The sequence below is a fragment of the Anas acuta genome, chromosome 19, assembly GCF_963932015.1.
Source record: "Anas acuta chromosome 19, bAnaAcu1.1, whole genome shotgun sequence".
Taxonomy (NCBI): Eukaryota; Metazoa; Chordata; class Aves; order Anseriformes; family Anatidae; genus Anas; species Anas acuta.
The window spans coordinates 3,235,613-3,259,468 of NC_088997.1; the positions used below are offsets into that span (position 1 = coordinate 3,235,613).

At 41.4% G+C, this 23,856-nt stretch overlaps 3 protein-coding genes across 13 annotated transcripts in view; 1 reads left to right on the forward strand and 2 right to left on the reverse strand.

Moving 5' to 3' along the window:
• Positions 1-23,856, reverse strand: part of RPS6KB1 (ribosomal protein S6 kinase B1) — a 48,971-nt gene that overhangs the window by 14,036 nt on the left and 11,079 nt on the right. Inside the window, exon 1 of one of the 2 annotated variants that reach the window (XM_068656307.1) lies at positions 1,599-1,943. The exons of the other annotated variant lie outside the window; for it this stretch is intronic. Coding sequence (XP_068512408.1) covers positions 1,599-1,943 — 345 coding nt within the window. Of the gene's footprint in view, positions 1-1,598; positions 1,944-23,856 lie in introns of those variants that run through there. 2 annotated transcript variants of the gene reach the window in all.
• TUBD1 (tubulin delta 1) lies at positions 1,856-22,403 on the forward strand. 7 transcript variants are annotated; one of them, XR_011089031.1, is made up of 10 exons: positions 1,856-1,996; positions 3,283-3,477; positions 4,013-4,160; positions 4,628-4,844; positions 5,475-5,706; positions 6,532-6,696; positions 7,403-7,543; positions 8,070-8,253; positions 9,227-9,392; positions 10,711-22,403. XR_011089031.1 is itself a non-coding variant. In XM_068656310.1 (8 exons), exons 1-8 carry the CDS (start codon positions 3,306-3,308, stop codon positions 9,327-9,329), a joined length of 1,362 nt encoding a protein of 453 aa, XP_068512411.1. In that variant the 5' UTR covers positions 2,543-3,305; the 3' UTR covers positions 9,330-9,728. The 7 variants fall into 7 exon arrangements, 1 of the variants encoding a protein (XP_068512411.1); XR_011089030.1 differs by lacking the exon at positions 1,856-1,996 and adding an exon at positions 2,004-2,135; XR_011089032.1 differs by lacking the exon at positions 1,856-1,996 and adding an exon at positions 2,168-2,394.
• Positions 21,621-23,856, reverse strand: part of VMP1 (vacuole membrane protein 1) — a 64,521-nt gene continuing 62,285 nt past the window's right edge. For all 4 annotated transcript variants that reach the window (XM_068656311.1, XM_068656312.1, XM_068656313.1 and 1 more), the window contains 2 exons: positions 23,754-23,856; positions 21,621-22,427 (listed from right to left, as the gene is read on the reverse strand). In XM_068656311.1, coding sequence (XP_068512412.1) covers positions 22,284-22,427; positions 23,754-23,856 — 247 coding nt within the window. In that variant the 3' untranslated portion in view covers positions 21,621-22,283. The remainder of the gene's footprint in view (positions 22,428-23,753) is intronic.

Below are 23,856 nucleotides of genomic sequence, written 5' to 3' on the forward strand. Positions count from 1 at the left end.
TGCTGTCAACTATGGTTTTCCTTCTCAGTATTAACATGAACAAAATTTACTTTAGATACCACTCAACTATTTTCAGGATTTCTTCTTGTTTCAAAACCAAAAAACGCAACAGCATTCCAGCTGTGATGCTAGAGGCCCTTTAGTTTGTACTTATTGTTTCATTTATTACAAGCTATAAAATAAAGGTGTTTTTTTCACCATAATAATTTGTGCAAACAGCTGTACATTTTATGAGTTAACACTCCATTTAATGGATTCTTCAGGTTTTCAAGAACAGCCATACCTCCTTAAAACTACAACTGCTCTGTTCTGGATGCTACTAGGCTCACAGCATTCAGGTGGTGCTGTGGTCCAGCACCACTGAGATTAGACAAAACACCACAGGCTTTACATCTTGCTCACTTTCAGTTTAATGATCTCAGCTGCTCTGGCTGCAACCTCTTTCTGATGCTTATAACACAGTTTTTCCCTTACGCTTTCCTGAAACACTTCCCTTTCTTTCCTGCTCTGCTGTTCCCTACATGTCAGTCCTGTTGTAACATCAGGTCCATTCGAATCTTCACTTAATTTAACCCAGGAACCACATCATGTTGCCACCGTACATTCACATTCACAGAAACTGCCAGAAATATTTCAGTCATGCCATCTTTTTCAAAATCCACAATAACTAATAAAACATTTAAATCATCTCTCATGACTGAATTATTAGAACGTGAGAGAAAAAAAATTAAACTTTCTTGCCTTCCCCTTAGAACCTGCCCTTGGCAGCAATAGCAGTGTGATGCAATAGACATTTTTAAAGCCAGACGCTCTATTGATTACTGAGGTGACAAACAGTGCTTTTCCTGCAATCTTGAGGCCTGTTCATGCCTGCAGCTGTCAAACATCTCCACAGCTTACGTGCGGTGTGGGAATTCCAGCTGTGACAGCGGGCATCCCAGAGACTCTGAGCAGTGTTTTAACAGCATAAAATAAACGTGGCTGCAGTTCAAGCATCTAATATAGAAAACAATTATTGATAACAGTTTTTTAGTACCACAGCTGCTTAATGGAGATGCTGCAGTAAGACTGCTGGAAGTTTTGACATAACCCACAGAGCTGTTACAGGGCGGCAGGCTGGAGATCACAAGGTGACCCGGGGACGCCGGCCGACCCGCAGACGTGAGGCAGCGCTGCAAAGCTCCGCTTTTAATTCTGGCGCCAGAGCAGCGCCTTCACACAGCCCCACACAGCCCGGCGGCCCCGCGCTGGCGCTAGAACGGGGCAGGGCGAATAAAAAACAAACCCAGCGCCGCGACAGCCGGGCCGGGGAGCGCGGAGCTGTCCCTGGGGAGGGGCCGCGGGCAGCGCCAGGCGGTGGCGGCCGGGGCAGGGCGGGCGCGGGGCCCTCACGGCCGCGGCCTCGCCCTCCCCGGCCCGGCCCCGCCTCAGCCGCGCTCCCCTCAGCGCCGGCCCCGGCCGGGCGGGAAGGCCCCGGGAGCCCCGGCCCCGGCCGCAGCCCCAGCCCCAGCCCCAGCCCCGGCCCCGGCCCCGGCCCCGGCCCCGCCGCTCCCCTCAGCGCCCGCCCCGCGCCGCCGGCCCGCGCCCGCCGCTCTCACCCCCTCCTCCAGCTCCTCGTCCGAGCCCGCGTCCTCGGGCTGGTCCAGGTCGATGTCGAACACGCCCGCCATGGCGCCGCCGCCGCCCCCTTCCCGGCTGCGCTGCGTGCCCGGGGCCTGCGCCGCCTCATGGGCCCGCACCCCCCAACTCCGCCACGGCCGCCATCGCCGGCTGCCCGGCCGCGCTGCGCATGCGCCCCGCCGCGCCGAGCATGCGCGGAGAGGGACTCGGCCGGGCGGCCGGGCGCGGAGAGGCGGCCGGGCATGCGCAATGCGCGTCCTCCTCGCTCGCTGCCGGCACGGAGCTTGCGCAGAAAGGGCGGCGAAGCCGCGGGGAGAGAGCATGCGCAGAGCGCTTTGTGAAGCCGGGAGCCCCGCCGGGCTGCCCGGAGTGCCTGGTGAGCATGCGCGAGGCGGGCTGTTCGAAGGCGCGGCTCGGGCCGGCTCGGCGGGGAAGCGGCTCCCTCAGGCGGCCGCTCGCGCATGCGCAGTCGCTGCCCCAGCGCCTCAGCGCCTCAGCGCGGGGGGGGCGCCGAGGTCAGCCCTGAGGGGGCGCCCGGGGCCGGGGCCGAGTTTAGGGCCGGGGCCGGCACCCCGTGAGGGTCCCGCTCCGCCGGGGGGGGTCGGGGGATACCGGGAGGGAGGCGGCGGCGAGGAGAAAGGCGCCGGGAGCGGGCGGAGGCCGGGCTGTGTGAGGGCCGGGCGGCCCCGCCAACATGGCGGCCCCCCGGGGCGGGCCGGGCCCTGTCAGCGCTGCGGAGCCCTGACGGGAGGGCCGGGAGCGGGGCCCGAGGCTGTGAGGGGGGCTGAGGGGGCCGGGGGGGAGCCCTCAGTGGGTGTCGTGTGTGCTGGGGGGGTTATCGGGGAGGGGGGGCTCGGCCCCGGGCTGGCCTGAGGCTGGCGGGTGCCGCCCGGCTGCAGCGCCGAAATCGGGCCCGGGGGTTAAAAATTTCACCTACCTGGCCGCAGCGGGGGCCTCTGGCAGGCGCTGGCGGCGTTCCAAAGAATGCTGGTGCAAAGTGCTCCAGCACAGCTGGGGTGGTGGTGGAAAATAGCCCGGAATAACGGAGTCGGTTTGGAAAAACAACCAAACAAACAGTTTTTTTTTTGTATAAATAGAGAAGTGCAAAAACAGCTACTGCAAAAAGCTGAGTGGGGGAAACATCAAACATACCAGTACTGTATCAAAAACTTTTCTCTGCGTGGTGGAAGTGTAGGGAATCCCACTGTCACCTCAGCAGATTTTGGCACCAGGCGCACAGCAGTGCAGGACTGGAAGTCAATGAGACTCGGGGACAGGCTTCATGTTTCTTAAGCCCAATGGCACTTACTGTGTTTAATACGCCTTTAGAGCCTAACCTAGAGCTTTGCTGGATTTATAATTAGTCACTTCTACCCTGCCTTATTAAGCAAACATTAGAAAACTTGACTCTCCTTGCCGTATGGTTGATCTCAGCCCTGTAGACAGACTGATATGTTGTCAAGTGCCACCTGCATTATTTTGACACTCAGAATAAAACGCTGACAGTCAGTATTTCACCACAAATAGCCAGTGGTTATTGCGTAGGTCTTTCATCCTCACTAGAGGTTGTCAGAAATCACAAAAGTGATCAGAATTCCACTTATCAGAACTTTTTTTAGCGTCTGTTTTCCACAGTTACTGAAGGCATACTTTTCTTTTTAGGGTTAAGCACAAGGTGAATAAACATGTCACTAGTGACAGTCCAGCTCGGACAGTGTGGTAATCAAATTGGTCGTGAGGTGTTTAATGCTATCTGCAGTGATGTCCATGGCACACACGGATTGTGTTCCAAGAAGGAGAATGAATCCTACCACGATGCATGTAAAGAACGCTTTTTCATCGAGGCAGAATCTGGAGGTATGATGTTTTAAACATTTCGTTTCCCACAGAGGGTCTGGTTTCCAGCCTAATGCAGATAAGAATGCAGAAATAATAAAAGTTTTCCCTCCAGTTTTGAAGAATTGTTGCAACCCTCCGCCTTCATGACATCACTAACAACCATGGAAGTAAAATCACTGCGCAGTAGAGTGCCTGAGGCCACAGAGCAAGTCTGCCAGTAATGCAGCTGGAAACTGAACATGTGTAACTGACCTTCCCTGCCAAACACCTGCATTTTCCCCTGTAGATAGTTAATACCTGGAATAGGGCCTGGATTGTCTGAATCTGATGTTATCAAACGAGATTTCTTTCCTGAAAGATCTGTGTCTGTAGGGTTCAGATCCATCCTTAGAGCAATCAATGGTTCTCCAGAAATCCAGGACACTGCCAAGTTGTTTTCTGTACTAGGTCAGCTTACATGGATGGAAGGAATACAACTCGGTCCATGATGTAAGTCTATCTTACACAACAGGTTGTAACATTAGCACTTAGTTTTGTTTTTCTTCCTATCCAGTACCTGTTGCCCGGGCTGTACTTGTTGACATGGAACCTAAAGTAATCAGCCAAACTTTGTCAATAGCTGCCAAGTCTGGCTACTGGAAATACGATGATCATTCGCACTTCTGTCAGAAGCAAGGGTCTGGGAACAACTGGGCAAATGGGTATGAACTCTCATTTCCAGCTTCACTAACAAAACTGTAGAGACTAATGAGCTGTCTGCACTCCCTAGGATTGATACTCTTGCAGCTGTGTGAGGTACAGAGTATGTAACAATTTATTTTTAAGGTAGAAGAGCAACATACATTACAACAAAATTTCTACACCGCTTTTTGCAAGATAAAATTGTTTACAGTGAAAATGTAAGGTTTTAGAATAGAGTGGATATATTTAAGGAGAGGAAGCAATAAGTGCAATTTATAAACAGATGTTTTGCAAAATAAATATCGCAGCAGAGGATAGTTTGCCACAGACAGAATGGGTGACATAATTCCAGGTTACATAAGTAATACAAAGAAACGTATCCTTTTTTGAGGCTGACCTTACTGTTTTTATTTTGCTAAAACCTGCCATGTCTTGCTCTTTTTCCTTTTAAAAGAAAGAAAACCATCTTGTTCCTTTTTTCCAACAGTTACACTGTTCATGGGCCTAGACACAAAGAAGCAATCATGAATCTGGTACAAAAAGAAGCAGAGAAATGTGACCGACTTGGTGGATTTTTCACGATAATGAGCATGGCTGGTGGTACAGGATCTGGTTTAGGAGCATTTGTGACACAGTGTTTAAGAGATGCTTTTCCATCCTCATTTATACTAAACCATGTTATCTGGCCCTATGGCACTGGTGAGGTGAATGTCATTTTTCCCAGAGATACTCTGCAAGTTCATAATCACAGACATGGAGAGAGAGCAATTTAAATAAACTGTTTAGTTTTGATGAGCAAAACAAAATATCTGCAAGTAAAATAAACTAGAAATGAAAAACAGTTCACTTTCTGAACATTAAACTTGACAAAGTAACATAGCTAAAAAATTGCCTAACATTTGGTTATGCAGTTTCACAAAAAAATAAAATAAAATCCAAATTTATCAAAATTACTAAGATCTCAAGCTAATAACAACAAAACATTTAAGATTACTAATATAATTTCTAAGGAACAGTGCAGTTTCATGAGAAGCTCTACAAGCTAACTATACATTTCCTGTTACAATAATATCTGAACATTATAATCACTTCGCAGACAGATTCTATTCTGAACTGATATGGGTAACATGATTTTCACAGGTCTTGTTCTCTTTCCATCAAACAGCTGTGCTTGCTCCTGACCTCATTCTGCTCTTTGGTAAAGAAAATGAGTCACTTCCTAAATCATAATTGAGGAAATGACAGTAGCCAGAGAAATATAAACTAGAAAGAGATTAAGTTGTTTGACTCTCATTTGCGTGCTTTTTTTTTTTTTTTTTTTTTTCCCTGTTCAGGTCATTGTTCAAAACTACAACTCTGTTTTGACTCTGTCACATCTATATCAGTCATCAGATGCTCTTCTTGTTCACGAAAATGATGTCATCCACAAGATCTGTGCTCAGCTGATGCATATGAAACAGATCTCCTTCAAGGATGTAAATCAAGTCATTGCACATCAGCTGGGGAGTGTTTTCCAGCCCACTTACACAGCGGAAGATGGCTTACACTATAGCAGAAACCCATTAGGTATCTAACTGTAATATAACCACCTAATGCATTCTTATTTATCCTTCTGTACCCGTTTCATTTTGTGAATTTAAGTTCTTCAGTTTCCTTCCTCAAGTTTTTGGATACTTCCCAAGGCTTAAGAAAAGTGAGGAAAAAGACTAAGTTATTTAGAAGTTCAACCCCAATTTTGTAGCACAGTCAAAACTAGATACCCCAGCTTCTGGTTTCAGTGTTTACCAAAAGAACCATGTTTCTCCTTTTTCAACTGACTACAGCCACCCTTGTACCTATTTGCATTTCAGAGGAAATTTCTGCCGGATGGTAATTTTGTACTGAGTTTTTACATTTTGCATTAGGTTAGAAGTAACCAGTCTCTCTTCTGTTGAAGAGAAACAAACAATGTCAGTTTTGTGAGCAGCTCAGAAGACAAGCTAGCGTGCAGTTTGGTAGCAACAAGCAATTGGCTGACATTTGGGATTAGAGAAAGGTACCCATATTGCCAGGGGTCTGCTTGTAAAATTAAAATTTCTCATCTTCCTATTAATCTTTTCAGCAGTGTATAGGGTTTTTAAGATTTCAAAACAGACTATGAAGCAACACAAATCACTTTAGAATAAGTGTTGCTAACTTGCTCGTATAGAACTCAGTAGTAAGTAGGAAGAGTTTGCATTTTGTCTGATGCGTCTGTATACTTGCTAAATGTAAACTTTATATATCTTGTTTTGTTTCTTAAATTACTAGATCTTTGTAAAATTCCTCATGCTCTTCTCCCATTTTAACTACCCTATGTAATAATTTTGTCAAATATGAGCAACTGTTTTTTTTTTTCTTTTTTTTTTCCAGGAGATTTAATGGAGACATTAGTTCCACATCCTGAATTCAAGATGTTGGGTCTTCGTAACATACCTCAGATGCCTGAAAATTCCCTTGCATATAGCACATTCAGTTGGCCTGGACTCATCAAACATCTAAGGCAAATGCTTATTGCTAATGCTAAAATGGAAGAAGGTAAATAGCATTCACTCATCTTCAGCATCCATCACTCTTAAAGCATACATTTTTACAGTTAAAACAAAGCTTATTGTTTTCTGGAGCTCACTGACTAACTTTAGTCAGTCAGTTCAGAAACAAGTTGCTGCCCTCAGACAGCAGGAATTTGCCTCTACATAGCCAGCTGCTTCTATAACTACTCAGCTGCCACAGCAGCTCCTGGCTTGCTTCTGTTTTTGCTCCCAGACATCTCTGTTAATTATAACTACTGAAAATATGCAAAGCAAACCAACAGTTTTGGTCGTGTACTTAATTTAAATGATACATTTGGAACATTCTTTGGATCATTAGTTTTGCTATGTTTTTTTCTTGTTACACCTTCTACTAATAAAAATCATATGCTTAGCTTTCCCATATCATTTACATTGAGAATTCAGTAAAACTTCCAGTTATGCAAAGAATGGGCTGGCAGACTGCTAACTATAGAGACAAGTATCTATTTTCTCTGGTAAGACTAGTGACTGCCAGACAAATACTGCTGGATGAACTCTGTTTTTCTCTGAGAATTGTGTAATTGCTGCTTAACTAACATGTAGAAACTACAAACCCTAACATGATCTCAGCTTGGGGCAGTGTTAGTTAGCTAACACTCATCAGCTAGTCTGAATCCGTACTTCATGAAACATTAACTTTATTTTATATCTTCTTTGCTAAAACCTCACAGGTATTGACTGGCAAGTACAGCCGCCACGTCCAGGCTCCTCTGTTCCCTCCAGCCATTCCACAAACAAGCTGCCGCATTTCAATACTTCCATTGCCAACCTGGTTATCCTGAGAGGAAAAGATACGCACAGTGCAGACTTAGGTGAGAAGGAAAAGAACAATGTCATAGCAATTCATTTCACATCTCACTGTTTCCTTCACAACCAATTCTGATGAAAGTGAGAAAAAAAAAAAGAAAAAGAAAACTAGCAGGGCCAATATTTCCTCTAGAAAGATTTTCATGTCCAAGGACATGTTGTGTAATTGGTTAAAGCTGTTGTATTTACAACTTGGATTTCTGTTTTTCCTAAAGCATTCCAGGGAAGGAAGAAGAGACTGAAGTCTGTATACATGTTAGAATTCTTAGCTGTGTTGTCTGAAAATGTATTTATTCTGGAGTGATGAGCATAGCTCACATATGAAGTACTGATACAAGGGTACACTCCTAGATAACGTAATGAATCTGTTTAAAGCAGTTACATTTGCAACAGGCTGACCAGTCTGCAGACTTTTTCAAAGCCTGGACTGAACTGCCAAACCCTGATTGGGTCACCCAGGACTACTGAGATCAAGAAACAACACCTTGTAACTTTACATTTATCAAAATGGCTTTCTTATTTCTGCTATAGGAAGTTTCCGAGATCCTTCATTATATACATCATGGTTAAACCCTCAGGATGCTTTTAGTGCATGGAAAACACCAAGAGCATTTAACAAGTATGAGAAGTCTGCTTCTCTGGTTAGCAATAGCCAGTTCCTGCTGAAACCTCTTGACAATGTTGTACGCAAAGCTTGGAATATGTTTGCTTCCAAGTAAGTGAAAATAATTGTGCTCATTTCATTTCGAGCTGTTGTTATCTTCAGAAGTAGCAAAATCACTGTAATAAAACTCTTTTTCAACAAAGTAATTGTGAATAAGCATAAACACTATTCCCACACTTTAGTGGAAACATTTTTATGCTTGAAACATGATGGCAGGGTGCTTACCTTACACAGAACAGAGCTTATGTTCCATGGATAAACAACAGTACATATTCTAGGGCTGTCAATTTGACCATTTTCTCAATACTAGAGCTCCCAAAATTTATAGCGTTCCAGACTGACCATTCTAAAAATAATACACAAACTCTTTCAGTGATCATGCAGTTTCTAAATTGTATACAGACATTCTGGACATTCCAGGAAATAAGTTCCTAGTTTAGTTCAAAAATATTCTATTACTCAGGCTCCAATTCCATTAGTTTGATTTTTCATTAGAAACAAGAAATCTAAGAAATAATTGACTCTTTACTTTGATCACCATAAACCCAAAGTTACCAGGTGTCACAGCAAATGTCTACTAATTCTGAGTTTCTAGCACAGGAATTCTATGTCTAAAAGTCAAAGGAGAAAGATCGCATCTACTAGCTGCGTTCTTGTTTTTACCACCTGCTACAAAAACACCATTGATGAGTAGTAAGCCATCCTGCACACACAGGCTTAGGTTTTGCATCTCAAATCTATCAATTATTTTCTCATTTAATAATCACAGCTCCTTCCGTTTCCCAGTTAGGCCCATTTTGTTAGATGCAATTTTGTCTCTCAACCAGTATACAAAGTAATAAATGCTATTAGAAATAAGTCATGACTTATCTGTAACTATGAATTACAAAACGAGTTCAAGAGAGCAAGGTAGAAACCAACCATCATTTGAAGTTGTTACAGTAACTATACGGCCTGATTTCATGTGTCAGAGGTTTCATTCATCTCTAATGTCTTACAACTTTTCTGCTGTGACCTCCCACAGAGCCTATGTTCACCAGTACACTAAATATGGAATTGAAGAGGAAGACTTCTTGGACAGCTTCACAGCTCTGGAACAAGTTATCTCCAGTTACACCACCCTTTGATTTTTGAAATGGTCTCTTCCTGAAAGAATCTAGCACTGGAAGACCTTCCATCAGCTTCCTAAAGTACATAAATTACTGGACTATAACTATTTTTCAGTCTTGTGAGCACTGTGTGACTGTGTTAGAATAGTAAGAACTGAATGGGAACAGAGTATATTCATATGGGCAGATATTATTTATATTTAATATATATAATAACTATTTTTCAATACAGTTACCTGCTGTAGCTAAATCTTTGAACATCATTTTTAGTACTTGCATATTTATTTTATGAAGACTTTCAATAAGAAAGGATTTTTCTCTAGGCATTCTGGCTTCTCCCCTTCCAACTTTTCATGTTAACACTTTGTCCTAGAATGCTTCAATGTTAATAAAAATGCGCAGTCTTGGAATTATGAATCCAAACTCCATTTGTTTATTATTCAGAAGCCAATAGACTGCCACTTTGTCGTTTACAGCAAAGTAAGGCCTAAATTCTACTTTAAGGGCCTTAATCATGACAAAACACTGGAAATTCTGAGCCATCTGAAAAAAAAAAAAAAAGAACAAAAAAAAAAAGAACAGGGTGTTCATTTTCTTGGTATCTTCAAATAATATTAGAGATTATAATGAATTCTATGCTTTCCTGTCCATTTCACTGTGCCATGTTTGTGCTACCTACTACTTTAAAACAACATATATAGCATATTGGAGATCTTGGCCATTTGTTACAGGTTAACTATAGGCTTAACAGAGAAAACTACAACTTTTCTTCCTATGTTACAGAGTTAGAAGCAGGTAGTTTATATCTATTTTTTTTTATTTAAAAAGACCTAGAAGGAGAATTGCTGGTAGACTCCAGATGCAAGTCCCTGCAATATAGTGTAACATAATGTATAATTTCAAAAGTTGATTTACGAAACAGTGTTTTGTATTTATTTTGACAAATTTTACCACGACCACAAGGTGGTGCCACTGCAAAGCTGCAGCACGCAAACACTAGCACATCAGCCAGTTTCAGGAGCAAGAGATTGCAATAGTACATGGGGGCATGTACTGGAAGCCTTTAAAATAAATACTTTTTTTTTTTTTTTTTTTTTTTTTTTTTTGAGAAATGGACAATATCATAGTTCCCCTTTAAGTCTGTGCTATTTTCTGCCAGGCTTCATCTTTAAGTAAAGGATGAGCAAGCCCATAGTACGGCTAACAAAGCCCACACAGAAGTCTTGCCCTGTTAGAAATTCTGATTTAGATTTTAGATCTTTAATGAATTAACACAGTAGCAGATGCAGAAGTGGCTTTGTAATTCTGCTGAGCTTCAGTTAGTGGGCAGCAGACACCGTACATTACTCTTATCTTCATTTCCTTTCCTGGTTTCATTTATTTCTTCACTTTTGTTCAGGCCAGGAACAGGAGCACTAAACCCACCCCAGGAGCAACTGTTCTTAAAGTAGCTCTGGCACACGAGATCTGGAACGGCAAACAAATTTGTTGACAAGATTCAAGTAACTGTACAATTGAACCTGAAGTAAGTAAGTACCGGGGCTAAGTTCAGAATTGCTCAAATACAGATAGAGCAATAGCTGATCACTGGAATGGTTTAGTTTCAGTGCAAGCCACAATGGATTCTGATAAATTTCATGGCAGTTTATAGATAAGCAATATTAATCTCTTATATGTTCAAAAATAAATTTAAGGAGCCTTTTACTAGTAGGGGAACTGTCAGCACACAACATTAAGAGTTGAGCCTAGTCCATGCAGAAAAATTACCTGTGTAAATTAAGAGCTATGTTAGTGCTTCAGTTCAACATCTGACTCATTAGAGGATCGTTTGTGGGTGTGGTTGGGGTTGAATGCAGGAGAGAAGGAAAACAGGAGAATGCAGATGGGGTAAATATACCTGGTAACTTTTCATATAAAAAGACATTTACATTTATGACAAGAGATTTTGAAAATACTCTTCTGGAAAACCACAGTACACAATCCAACTCAGTCCGGATTGCTTTCTGTTTTCACTCGGCTGCTTTAATTCCTGTTTTAGGAACACCCTCTCAAAAGGGGATGACACAATAATCATGGTTCAACTACTCAGACATGCTTCAGGCCCTATACTGTTTGGAAGTTTAAAACTACTTCTATAATTACATTTTAATATACAAGTATTTATGATTATTTCATATTTTTTCACTAAACTACTTCCTGGCAACTCGGAGTTAGGGGACTATTATGATCAGAAGGGCTTTTCTGGTCTTGTATTTTTGTCGGTTTAAACCATTGTCTTTAACTTCAGCATTTTCACACAAGAAACTGGAGGAAAGATTGCATAAGACATTAAGATAAACAGAAGGGGCAATTCAAGTTTGCAAGGAACAAAGGGTCAGGAAAGCAGACAGTATGGTGAGGTTCTCCCTCTTTCCTCCTTAAAAAGGCACAGGATGTTTAGCAACATAGAAATAATTTTTCCTAGTGTTTTCAACAGATAATGCTATCAGACTAAGAACTTCTTCCAGTATCAGAAATGAAAAATATTCATTTTTGAAAAAAATAATTAAGACCCAGGAACACATATTCTTCTTCAGTGTTACACTGGATAGGTAAAAGATTTTAAAAAGCTTATACAAATAAGTCCTTCCAGAAGTAAGGAAGAGAGTAAGTTTTTGTACTGCTACATCAAGCAACCTTATTGCACAAATAATTTTGCATTATCTCTACATATTTATAATTCTGAGCATGAAGCAAGCAAAGCAGGCACTTAGTGCAGCTGTGAACAACGTAGAGCCATTTATCCATTCTTTATAGCCACATATATTATTTATGGCTTATATCACTTTCAGTTAAAAGAGCAGGATATTTAGGTTTCCTTAAGTTTGGCAGAATTTGGGCCACATCAGGAAACACAGCACACAGCTGAGGCTTATATCCCTAAAGCAAAAATAAGGATTTCCTTATTTAATCTCAAGTTACAGCATATGAACAGCAAGGAAGAAAAATACTACAGCTCAAAGGCAGCACTAGGCCAGCAAGTTCGTTACTGCTTAACAAGGATAATTCTGCAGTAACTTGTTCACAATTAGGATTCAGGGAAAATACTGCTTCCATGCAAAAACAACAATTTTCAAAGCAGCAATAGAGGCTAAAGCCCATCAGCCAAATTTTGACAACAACAGACTTCTCAAAACTACAAGGAAACTGGAGGCAAAAACAGAACTGTAACTGTTGTATTAGCTGCTCTAGTCCCTTTTGCTGGAGAAGAGATTGTTAGGAATTATTTTAGGCCTCTCTAGGCTTCTTCCTGTCAGTGTTTTTCACTGCTGACCTCAGTTTTGAAATTCTCACACCCTTTCCCAAACTAAGCCTTCATTTTTTGATCTATGGCTGGATTCCTCTATTTTTTCCCCAGGATGTGGAGAGGAGAGGGTCATAGTGACAGGAAGTGAATAACTATTACTAAATTTTCATCATCTAAAGTTATATTAGAAGGTAAAATAGTCCTTTTCTATTTTATCGAGAAAATTAATTGTGTAAAGGATAGCCTGAGCCTGGCAGAAGGCCTTTATTTCATTAGAAATGTAAATCAGTGAGGTAATCAGAGGTCAGCACAAGCCAATGGCTCACCGAGGCAGGGACAGCAGAATCAGTGGCCTTGACCTAGCCAGTTTTAGGTGAACTACCCACAGGATGTCTATAAACCATGGAACAATGCGTCAAATCTCACTATTGTTTTTTGTAATGGACAGGTGCAGCAAGCACACTTGGAAGTTGCTTGAAGGACTAACTATAGCAGAAATATTTAATGAATGGGGTAACTTTTATTTGGTCACCAACAAACAGGACCAAAGTTTAACATGTTACAAGTTCTTAAAAGGCAGTAACAGGCAAGTGACAGGGACCTGATATAAATACCATTTATTTGGACTTACATGTCAGTGCTTATAAGGTAAGACTAATTACCAGTAGAGAAATGACAGAACTTTACTGAATATGTGTAGGGGCTTTTAAGAGGATTACCTGCACTAATTTACCAGACAGGAACAGTTCTAGATTAAGGGCAAAAACCTGTGGTTTCCACAAAGACCAGGACTCTATTGGTAAGAAAGAAGGAAGTTATGTATGAATTACCAGCCAATACACAACTAGGAAACATTAAGGTACAAAAGGGCATTGAATGAATAATTCATTCCCTTCTGCATTTGTTAATAAATTCAGTATAGGTAAATACTATGAAACAACAGACCAAACATCCAAAATTAAGTATTCTTTGATGTCAGACTGTCCAAGTCCAAGTTTTGCTGTACACCACCTTGAAAAAACACCTAACAGTCATCAGGAACATGATTCATGGATCTGATGTGTTATGAAAAGCTTCAGAAGGAACTGAGCTGCTGCCTTTCCTCTACTGCTTTCAAGGGCAACCCAGACACTCCTTTACCAATACAGCAAATTCCAGCGTAGGCTTCCTCCACAAGCCTGCCTCTGGGCTTCCTACCCCACCTCTGCCCACGCTCCAGAAGCATGGCTTGGACACTCAGACAGCCTTTAACCCGCCTGGATGTAGAGCTGATAATCCTGAATTTTAACTATAGAGCCTTTCCGGCTCTTTCAGTCGAACTGGAAGTTCACAATGGACCCTTCTGATTTCACATTGTATGAATCCTCTCCCTCTAGACAGCCACTTCCCCTCTGTCCGGGTGGGGGTAATGAGTCACCTACCTCAGTGAATCAGCAGAACCTGCTTAACCCTTTCCCAGAAGCACGAACAGCTGCAAGTAGGGTGGTGTTTCCAACGAATTTCATTGCCAGTTATACAGGGCAAATTGGAAATGCTGAAGATAGCCTGAGATAAGAGATAAGAGAGGCTGCTTCTGCAGGAACCAGGAAATTTCAAGGCAATTTTTGTGTGTATGTTCCATGACAGCACTCATGGTTGCACTACAGTGAATAAATGGAAGAAGTTTAAACCTCAACCCCATGGCTCATACATGCCTGAGAGATTCTGAATGGTGACTGCTAAGAGAGTTTAGCAGCATAAAGCAATGTAACAGGCCTCCGTATGGAGCCACGTGAATAAGGTTGCAGAAAGTCTTGTCTGCTTGTCTTAGAAGCAGTTTTTTCTTTTCTAAATATGGAGTGTTACACATAAGAGAAAAATAGGCAAGATGAGGACTTTCTCTAGGCCAATATTCCCATTTTTAAAGAAAAAAAATAAACTAAAATAAGCCACTGGTTAATAGAAAAAAGACAGAAGAAACATTTCTCAACACTTCTTGTTTGAGCTTCAGTAAGCTGTGAGCTCGTTTCCCTAATTATACATGATGAGAAATTAATACCACTTAAATGGTATATGTGCATTTAAATGGGTGCGTTCTCCAGAAATGATTATTGTACATATTTGGTTACACATACAGTGTAATGTTTATTCAAAGGCTCACAAAAATACACTTCAGTTGCCTGAGAATGGTGTAATTGTGGTCAGATGGCATGATTTAATTTGAACTTTTGCCCAGCAGGCTCCAATATGTAATAGATCATTTACTGAAGCATGTAAGCAGAACACTACTGGAGGAGCCAAATGGAAAGCAGCCTTATCCCACATGCTGAAGGTGTAATAAAATACTGACTCTGTACTTCTTGGTTGGCAAGGGCAGCTGTAGGTTCATTATAATATCCTCAATAAGAATGGTCAGAGCTGGGCAGTAGTTCAGAGCTACTGCTCTCCAGATGGCTCAGAACAATACCAAGTTCGAGAATACGTATTCCCTTGTAAGCCTGCTTGCTGCTGGATGGCATGCATTCTTACCACGTGCAAAGAAAACACTGGGAAATTTCCTCCTCACCGCACTTTGAGCAACTTCAACCTGTATTACAACGTGACTCTGAGTCACCTGGACAGCAAATGTTTCATACAGCTATTTGACACTGTAAGTTAGAAATTCTCCTTCCGAGGCTGAATTTTGGTGGAGAAACCTTATACTAGTGTTTGGCAACTGATGAACAGAAATCCAATTAAATACTCTTCTCACAAGAAGAAAGCTTCCATTCCCTCCCTACTACTCCTTAACTCAGGTTTTCACATTATTTTCCTCTATAAAGATTTAGTCAGGCTTCTCCACAAACCCAGTATTTTCACAGTGAAGTATAACTGTATGCAACTAGATCTAAACCTAATGCAGACCGTGAAAGGATAGCCTATTTTTCAGTGCATAAAGGAAACTGAACGTGCTTTAGTACACATGGGATCCTGCTCAAGTCGAACAAAACTCCAGTCAACAGTCAAGCCTGAACTTGTCCAAAAAGTGCTAAGCACCAAGGACAGTCAGGGCTACAAGAAGAACTGAGCAGATGAGCCACAAGTAACCATTTTAAGCTAGGACTCTCAGGCTCAGGTCTGCCAAATAGTTAAGCGCTTTCATTAGTCATTTAATCAGAACGATCAACTCCCTCAGAGCTGAAATCTTTTGCCAAAGCCCCGCACAGGAGACTTCCACACTTCACTTAAAAAACACCAGGCTCCTGGTGAGCAGCCATCACATTTTTAGTTCGTGCAGAAGTGCTGCAGTGTGATTTGCCACATGCAGAAGTGGTTAAGACAAGTTTATATACAACTGTTAAGTGAGCCAACAGAATTAGGATCACCAATTGCATTAGCAAAGGTCTAGTAGAAATACTGCTTTGAACTTTTTTTTTTTTGTCAACCTTTACTTTGAGCTTAACTAAATACTTGCTTCAGGCATCTTAAAAAGTTTCTCTTCCTGCTGTTCCCCATCTCAAGTCTCCTTATGCAACAGGCACGGGCACATGTGACCAGGTCACAAGAGGTCATCTGGACTGAAGTGAGACACGAGGATCAGGGAATCAGAAATGCAAAATTTGTTTTTATGGAAATATTCTGAATATTACAGCTATCAAGAAAACAGCTGCAGCAAATGAGAAACACGGCAGAGTTTTTGTGGACACGGCTGTACAGAGTTGTAATCCTAAAGGTTCATTTTTCCTTTAAGCAAGTCCAGTTTCTTTCAGATGCAGAAAAGAAATGCCGAGCACTCAAAATTGCTGTTTCAAGCCTTTTTCAAGGCTTTTAACAGACGGAATGAACCTAATAAACACATAGTCTCAGGAAAGACAAATGGTCCCTTAAAACTCACATGGTTCCTACATGCAAGTGTGAGCCTCAAATGAAGTATTTGTGGTTTAGTTAGCATGAGTTAATTTTGCAAGAGAATTGCCAGTCTCTTTCCTGACATGTCAGAAGGAAAACAGAGATACCACAAAGTCACTGCATACAAACAGAACAAGCTCTGGGAAAAGCATCTGATCTTTAAAAAAAAATAAATATTAGACTTTGTCAAATGGTTCAAAGCAGATCTTAACCTTCCCAGGCACACAGGCCACTGGTGGTGCCCAACTAGCTTGGAGCTCTGGCTGACACCTGCCGTATCAGTGCTTCCTTCCAAAGAAAAGACTTTAGATCTTAAATTTCATGTAGGTTGGCCAGTATCCAAGCAAATTCATGGGTGACTACCTGCAGACTGATGTCAGCAATCCTGTGATCGCGTAAAACCAGGCTGACACTTCAGCGTTGATAAGTTTCCCTAGATTTGAGATGCCTGAAATCACCTGCATCAAACGCAGTCCTTCCCCCACAGGATCCCTCATGGAGGAGGAACACAGGAGTCACAGAGAGAACTGACACCTTTTACATGGACAGAAAAGCAGTTTGAGGACACCAGGAGATGGGTGCGGTTTGCAGATCAGCTATCAGAGTGGGGAACAATGCACTGAGCTGACAAGTCCTATCTCCTGCTTTTCATCAGGAAATAGCAGCTAGTTTCCTTATTACCAACTGCCTGGGCAACTCATTTAAGTTTCTTGGAAAAGCAGAACAATTAAGCCGGCAGTAACTCCCTTGAAACACGGAAGATGCAGCACCCTTACATATCCATATCTGAACAGCTCGTCAAATGAGGTTTAAAGAAAGGTGACCTTTGATTTAATGCTAATGTAGTCAATACTCTTTGAATCATACCCTGAGTGAATAATAAAAAACCCCTCCAGCAGTAAAAAGGTCAGCAGTAAAAAAACAAAGCTTGGGCCATTTAACAGGTTCACAAGGGCATTTCTTATTTTTTAATAACACAACTGAACATCACTGGCAGTGAATGGGCTGAATGACTTCAGAGCCCAACAGGCTCTTCAGTTTGGATTCAACACACAGCCATACTCAGCTTTTTTGACCAGAATACCCTTTGGCTGAATTCCTGCTGCATGCCAAGAAGCCCAGCACAGCTTGCTGGGCAGTTCCTGTCTGCTTTTACCTGGACAGCCTTCAGACATGCGATGACAGTTTCTGCACTTTGACAAGTGGCCCATGTTGTCCCAGCCTCTCCTATTCACGCCACTACCAAAATATTGCTGTGCTGCCTTTTTTTTATGAAAGCTGAGCAGATGCACCAATAAGCAAGTGAAACAGATAAAGAAATGCCAGGTTGCTAGCATACTGTGCCCTCAATTAGAAACCTGAATGACAAAGCCACAGCTCAGAGTTTTTCTGCATAATCCCTTTAAAAATGAGTTTGCAAGAGCATATGCAAATATTTACCCTCTATCTGGTTCTGAACACATTAGCAGGCTGTTACACAAGGAAAGAGATTGCTTCACTCCATTTCCTGAAGAGGTTCCAGCAATCCACCAAGGTTCCAGCAATTAAACCCTCACCTGGACCAGTCTAGGGCGAGAGCCCAGCAGGAAGCCCTCCCTGGCTCTCCCCCCTTCATGCTCCACTTAATGCTGCAATCCAGTCAAGGCTGGGTAAAGTACTGTGTAGTTTTTTCTTCTTCCCCTCCAAAGAAACAAAAAATAAAAAATTACAGAAAAAAAAAAAAAGAAATTTAAATCCCAGAAGAGCAATTTCAATTACTGCATGTGATTACATTGAACCTTTTAACTGCTGATTACAGAGCTGTTTTTTTAACCATGTGCTTCAAAGAAAACTGCAATTATTTTACCTCCAATGAACACACCCAATCACCACTTATTTCTACACCTGCAATAAATTTTGTCCACTAACATTTATATTTGTGCTTGATGATCACAGAAACATCCACAGTATTTGTGCTTGCAATTAGTGCTGCCTGCAGCGAGGAGGAGGCAGATTCTAACAAATTAAATAATGAAATCCAAAAGCACAGCAGGGAAGGATGTTCAGGAACAGCATTAAGCCATCTTCAAGTATTAGTGACAAGCATCTCTTAGCATGACAGGCAGCTGGGTGATTTTAGAGGGAAGGGCTTTAACAAGCAGCACTGTGACACTGGGGCAGAGGGAAGGACTTCCAGGCAGAGACAGGGAGCAAGTCTCCCGGAGGCTTTTACGGAGCTAAATGTGGTGTGGAACTGGGCAATTCCATCTGACACGGCCCGTCCCAGTCTGCTGGCCCAGTGCGACTGTTCCTGCTTGGTTTACATCAGCACAATCCTTCTTGCCCTGATCAGGTACATCGTGGCTGCCCCAGAGGGGAACATGCCAGCCAGCGTGCTCACGGCTCAGCCAGCCTGCGGAGTACATCGAGGAGGGACGAGTGACAGGTCAGGTGGTAAGGGTGCAAAGAGGGGATCCGCTGTGATCCTGTCTGACCTCAGCTCTGATGCACTGTGTGGAATTGCTGGCCAACTTTCTGCTTAGTTTCCTATTTACAGGGAGTGCATTCGTGAAAGCAGAGATTTAGCCATGTTCCAGAGATAAGACTAAAATATCTAACACCTCAAGGTCATCTTTTGCTTGTTTAACCACCCATTAGTTGTTATGAGGGCTATTTACTTCTGTGTAGTTTTTAATTCCAAGAATAATTTATTATTCAGTGTCTAAACTGCAAGAAGAATCAGATAAATTACAGTGACACGTGCTAAGGTTGCTGCTCTTGTGACAGAGCTCTCTTTGAATCCTTCTCTCACCCATTTTAAGCTACCTGAGTGACTGCTTCCAGTGTAAAATTGAAAATATATACAACAAAATGAAACTTTGGGTTAAGGGAGCAAAACACATTTTCAGCAGAAATGCTAAAGGCTCCATCTCTGAAGCCACAAAACGCAATTGGTAATTTATCTTCTATATTCACACTCACTAGAGAATGCTTGAAATAAGTTTCACAGCACAACAACCGAATTCAATATACAAAAACAGAAACAATCCAGCTGAAATAAATACGGGAAATCAGTTATTTGTTTATTTAAGCAAACATAAAACTTTCCATTTTCAAATCTCACTAGGTTTGCATAACTTCCATTTCTATGACTTGTTACCTTTTACCAAAATCACACTCTCAGTGACTGAACAGGCAGAAGCAAGTAGAATGAGCAGTCCCTTGGTTAAATATTTTTAGAAGCTTCAAAACAACAGCATAGCTCATCAGAATGGATGCATACAAACACGACTTGCAGAACAGTATGTATATATTTCTCACTGTATGTGTGTAAACATATGGAAATACAAGTGAGAGGAAAGCTTTCAGTCTGTCTAGCAATTTTTCAAAACTAATCGGTAGGCAGGGAGGCATAGTTATAACAAGATGCTAAGGCATTTAGAAAGGCATTAGTTACTGGGTCAAGCTTAGAAAGTTGTTTTTTTTTTTCTCCCTTTGTAATTATTACAATTTCCCCATCTCAGGATGACGGCATACAGGAACCTAAATAAGTAAATTTCATTTACTCTCACAAAAGACCATGAGACACTACTACAACTGTGAAGTCAATGCCAGCGTCCTTGGGATGAATGGCAGATTTGAGGAAAAACCACTGCCACTAACACTGGGGAAGGCTGCAAACAGCTGTTTCGTTAATCCAAACACCCTGAAGAAAAATCAAAGAGCTATGAACTGGTGGCACAATCTATTAGAATGTGCCAAATTAACATTTTAATAGACTGAAAAAAGTAAAGTATCAAAAAGAGCTATGATTTTTTTTTTTAATAGGTATTGTATTAGAGTAAGTTCTTTGCTACATTATTGTCAAAGACCTTATTTAGGCCAAAAAGAAAAAAAAGCTACTATGGCCAAGAATTAAGAAATTCCATTCGTCTTTTAAAAATCTTTGGGGCAAATGAATGGCATTTATACTTTTAACTATCTCACACTGCCTTCCAGCACTCGGAGGTTTAGATATTTAATGTAGTCAGCAGCTCTACTGAGAAAGTCCATATTACAAGCCTCCCCCCATTCACTCAGTAAGAATGTTCAGAGTTATACATGAAGCATACAAAATAAACATTACAAACCTTACACACAACTGAGATGAACCTTGGAAAGATGCTTGATGCATACTGCTGCACTGCGAGACTTCTGCACTCATTTCCACCGGAACTGAAAACATTTATATGCTACTGATGTTCAATGAAAACAGTTGGAGATGGATGAGCAAACGGTCAGATGAAAGATACCAAAATGTCAGACAGCCTACCGACTGTTGTTGCCATGAGATCCAACAGTCAACATCAGTCTGATAAGCTATCCGACAGGATGGTACAGCCATGGAGATGTCACGACGGTTGGCAACACAAGAGGACATTCAGGCAGGATTGAACATAATACTTATTCTCTCACCTTGCTCAAGAGCTGCCCTACCCTAATACAGGGATAAATCTGACCTAAGCAAGAACAAAATCTAGCTACTTTGTGCTCATATTCCACCTTTTGATAACGCTAATTCAGTCAAATTTTTGTTAATGCCCCATAGGATAAAAATGAAAAACAATAGATCTGAAGTTGTTAGAGTTGCAATACATACACTGTAGCAGTGGAATGGGCATCTACTTACTAGACAGAAGAGATCAGTTTTGGTATGGGTTATGTCGTACACATTACAACTGGAACACACCAATCATGTTCTATAAATGTCTGAATTTTAAAGCAGAACCGTAAGGTTCCCTATGGCTCTATACATCATTGCTGGGTTTGACACCAATTCTGTTCTCAGATGGAATCTTTGCTCTTCATTGCTCGTGGTGCTGTGATCAGTGGCAAATGTCTACAAAGACTTTGTGCTAACAAACACAGCTAACTAGCTAATTTGCCTGCGTGAAACATACTTCAAGTTATTACCAGTGAGCCATACATCAAGTTATTTGCTTTCTACTTTCTTCTGCTAAGTAAGAAGTTCTTAAAGAAAAAAACAAAACCAACCAAGAATAAAGGGCGGTTTCAGCACCATTTGTGCAGGAAGGATGAGTAAAGCATGCACTTCATGGGATTAAGGCTTAATAAAGAAACTGAGTATACAAAAGTGGAGAGGAAAAGGAACAGTTTAAAAAGACTGACACAAGAAATTCTGGAATGATCAAAGATGACTTTATAAAGTTTTATCTTAACTTCATTCTAAATATACAGAATAAAAAATGCCAGCTTCAGCATTTTGACATTAATCATATCTGTTAACATCATGAAGATTAAAGGGTGGCTTTTCCAACCGAGAGCACGTGCAATGCAATGGGACACTGGAGAATTGAGATGGAATAACCTTACCATGAGGGACATGCAACAGTTTTTACCCAATCTGTATTCATTTATATACATTTTGATGGTCTTGAAAGTTAAGGAAAAAGCAAAACAGCCACCCATCAAAATAAAAAGTTACCCTCAGGTCAGCCTGAAGTTAAATCAGGAAATATTAAATTGGTTTTGGAAGTAATTTGGATGGACAACATCTGTGTTAAACATTTCACATCACATTGTCCATTCCATATGTCCATAACACAACCCAGACATGTAAAGCATTTATACCTTACCTTAATATCTTTAAGTTTGTCAATGAAACGTCTGCTCTAATAGTCAAATTACTTTCAAAATAAAATAAAAACCTGTTATAGTTGAAAATTGATGTTAAAAAGTTTTTCCCCATTTTGAATAATGCTGATTTTTAAATATATGGAAAGATGTGTCATTTTTCATGTCTGTTAAAACCCAGCCCAAGGGTTTTTTCTTTTCCAAGCTCATTTGGTTTTTTCTTCAGAGTACATCTTCTGTTGCAGTCGTTTGGCATAGCTTTGGGCCATGGAGTTGATTATAGATAAGATAAAATAACAAACCATGACAATCACCAATTTTTCAAACATCCACGATAGCCAGTTTTCCCCCTGAAGAGACAAAGACAAAACAGAATAAGGAGGAAAATGAAGATTAGTGGACAGCACAAAGGCAAATTCTCCATTTTATGGGTGAAAGGGATAAGCCCAAACATTTTTTTGGATTATGTAATTTATCAAATTAAAAACAGGAACCAAGTGCAAGCTGACAGGATTCCTGCAGGTCCCTCTCTAGAGCTGACTTTAGTCCCTTGAAAGACAATGCAGGAGGGGTTGCCAAATACACCGCAGGGCAGACGATGAATCCTTGATCATTACTCGTGTGCTAATGAAGTGATTTATTATTCCTAGCATTGTTTGGACTTCACTAACAATTCATAGAGTTTAGAATTTGCAACCCCTGACTGTCATTCCCTGTCATATTCAGTGCAAGGAAAACAATAAGGTCATTGGTTAACAATGTTTTTTTTCCTAAACTGCACACACTGTGCTATCTTCCAATTCAGAGCCAATTCTTCCAGGAGTTACCGCGATGACCTCTGCAGTCCCGCTTTGAGCGTTTCCACAGCTTCTCTGAACTGTGGGCTTTTGTCAAAGGAGGGCAGCACCGCACCGCACAAAAGTCACTTCAATGCTCATATAAGGCGTCTGAGTATTTAGTTCTTCCTGACTGAGCCTCCCTAATTTCATCTTTCTATTAAGAAACAGGCAAAGAAACATTTAGAAGGACAGCTACGGATATTAAATGTGAAGTGTGAGATAAATGGATGCTACCTCACTCTGCCTTCGCACCCTAAGGGAACTCTCCTTGAAGTTACAACATTCCTCTGTCCCCACTGAAAATTATGGGGGGGAATTGGACTTAGAAATTTAATTGAAATTTTACTTTTTAAGTACTTTGTGTGAAAGGAGACTTCTGCCCCTTTGCACCAACTCTAAGTACCGTATTTTCCTTTTCCTTTTGAACACTACCACTTGGGGATTTTGTTCCTTTCCTTGGTCATTAAAGCTGCAGAAGCCACCGGCTCCTGGAGCATTGCTGCTGCCCGCAGTTCAGTATCACTTCACATGTAAATGAGACTTTTTTTTTTTTAACTTAAGTTTCTCTTCCAAAATAGGCACACTAATACAGAGGCACAATGAGCCCCTGATGTTGTTTTAATGCTTTTTGTATTCTCTAAGAGGTTTCAATCCAGTTACATAAAGTTATGGTATTGTTTTTAATTCCCAGGTTCCTTTTAAAATTAAAATTTACTAATCCCCTGGGCCACTGCAAATCTTTGAAAGCAGAATAAAGAGTTACATCAGTAAAACTGACCAGCCAAAGACAGAGCTAAAGGAAAAGTTAACTGGGGAGGGAGGCAGAGAGGCTCTTACCTGTGGCACGCCACTGTCAGATTTGTGGTGAAGTTTTATCCTCTGAGCTTCCAAATATTCTTGAAATGGCTTCTGAAGAGAAGGACCTATACTTGGAATAGCA

Excerpts from the sequence above, each read along its gene's own strand:
- TUBD1 (XM_068656310.1), top strand. The coding sequence starts at position 3,306 with ATGTCACTAGTGACAGTCCAGCTCGGACAGTGTGGTAATCAAATTGGT. Across the intron at positions 4,845-5,474 it reads GGCCCTATGGCACTGGTGAG|GTCATTGTTCAAAACTACAA; the intron begins GTGAATGTCATT and ends TTCCCTGTTCAG. Across the intron at positions 8,254-9,226 it reads TGGAATATGTTTGCTTCCAA|AGCCTATGTTCACCAGTACA; the intron begins GTAAGTGAAAAT and ends GACCTCCCACAG.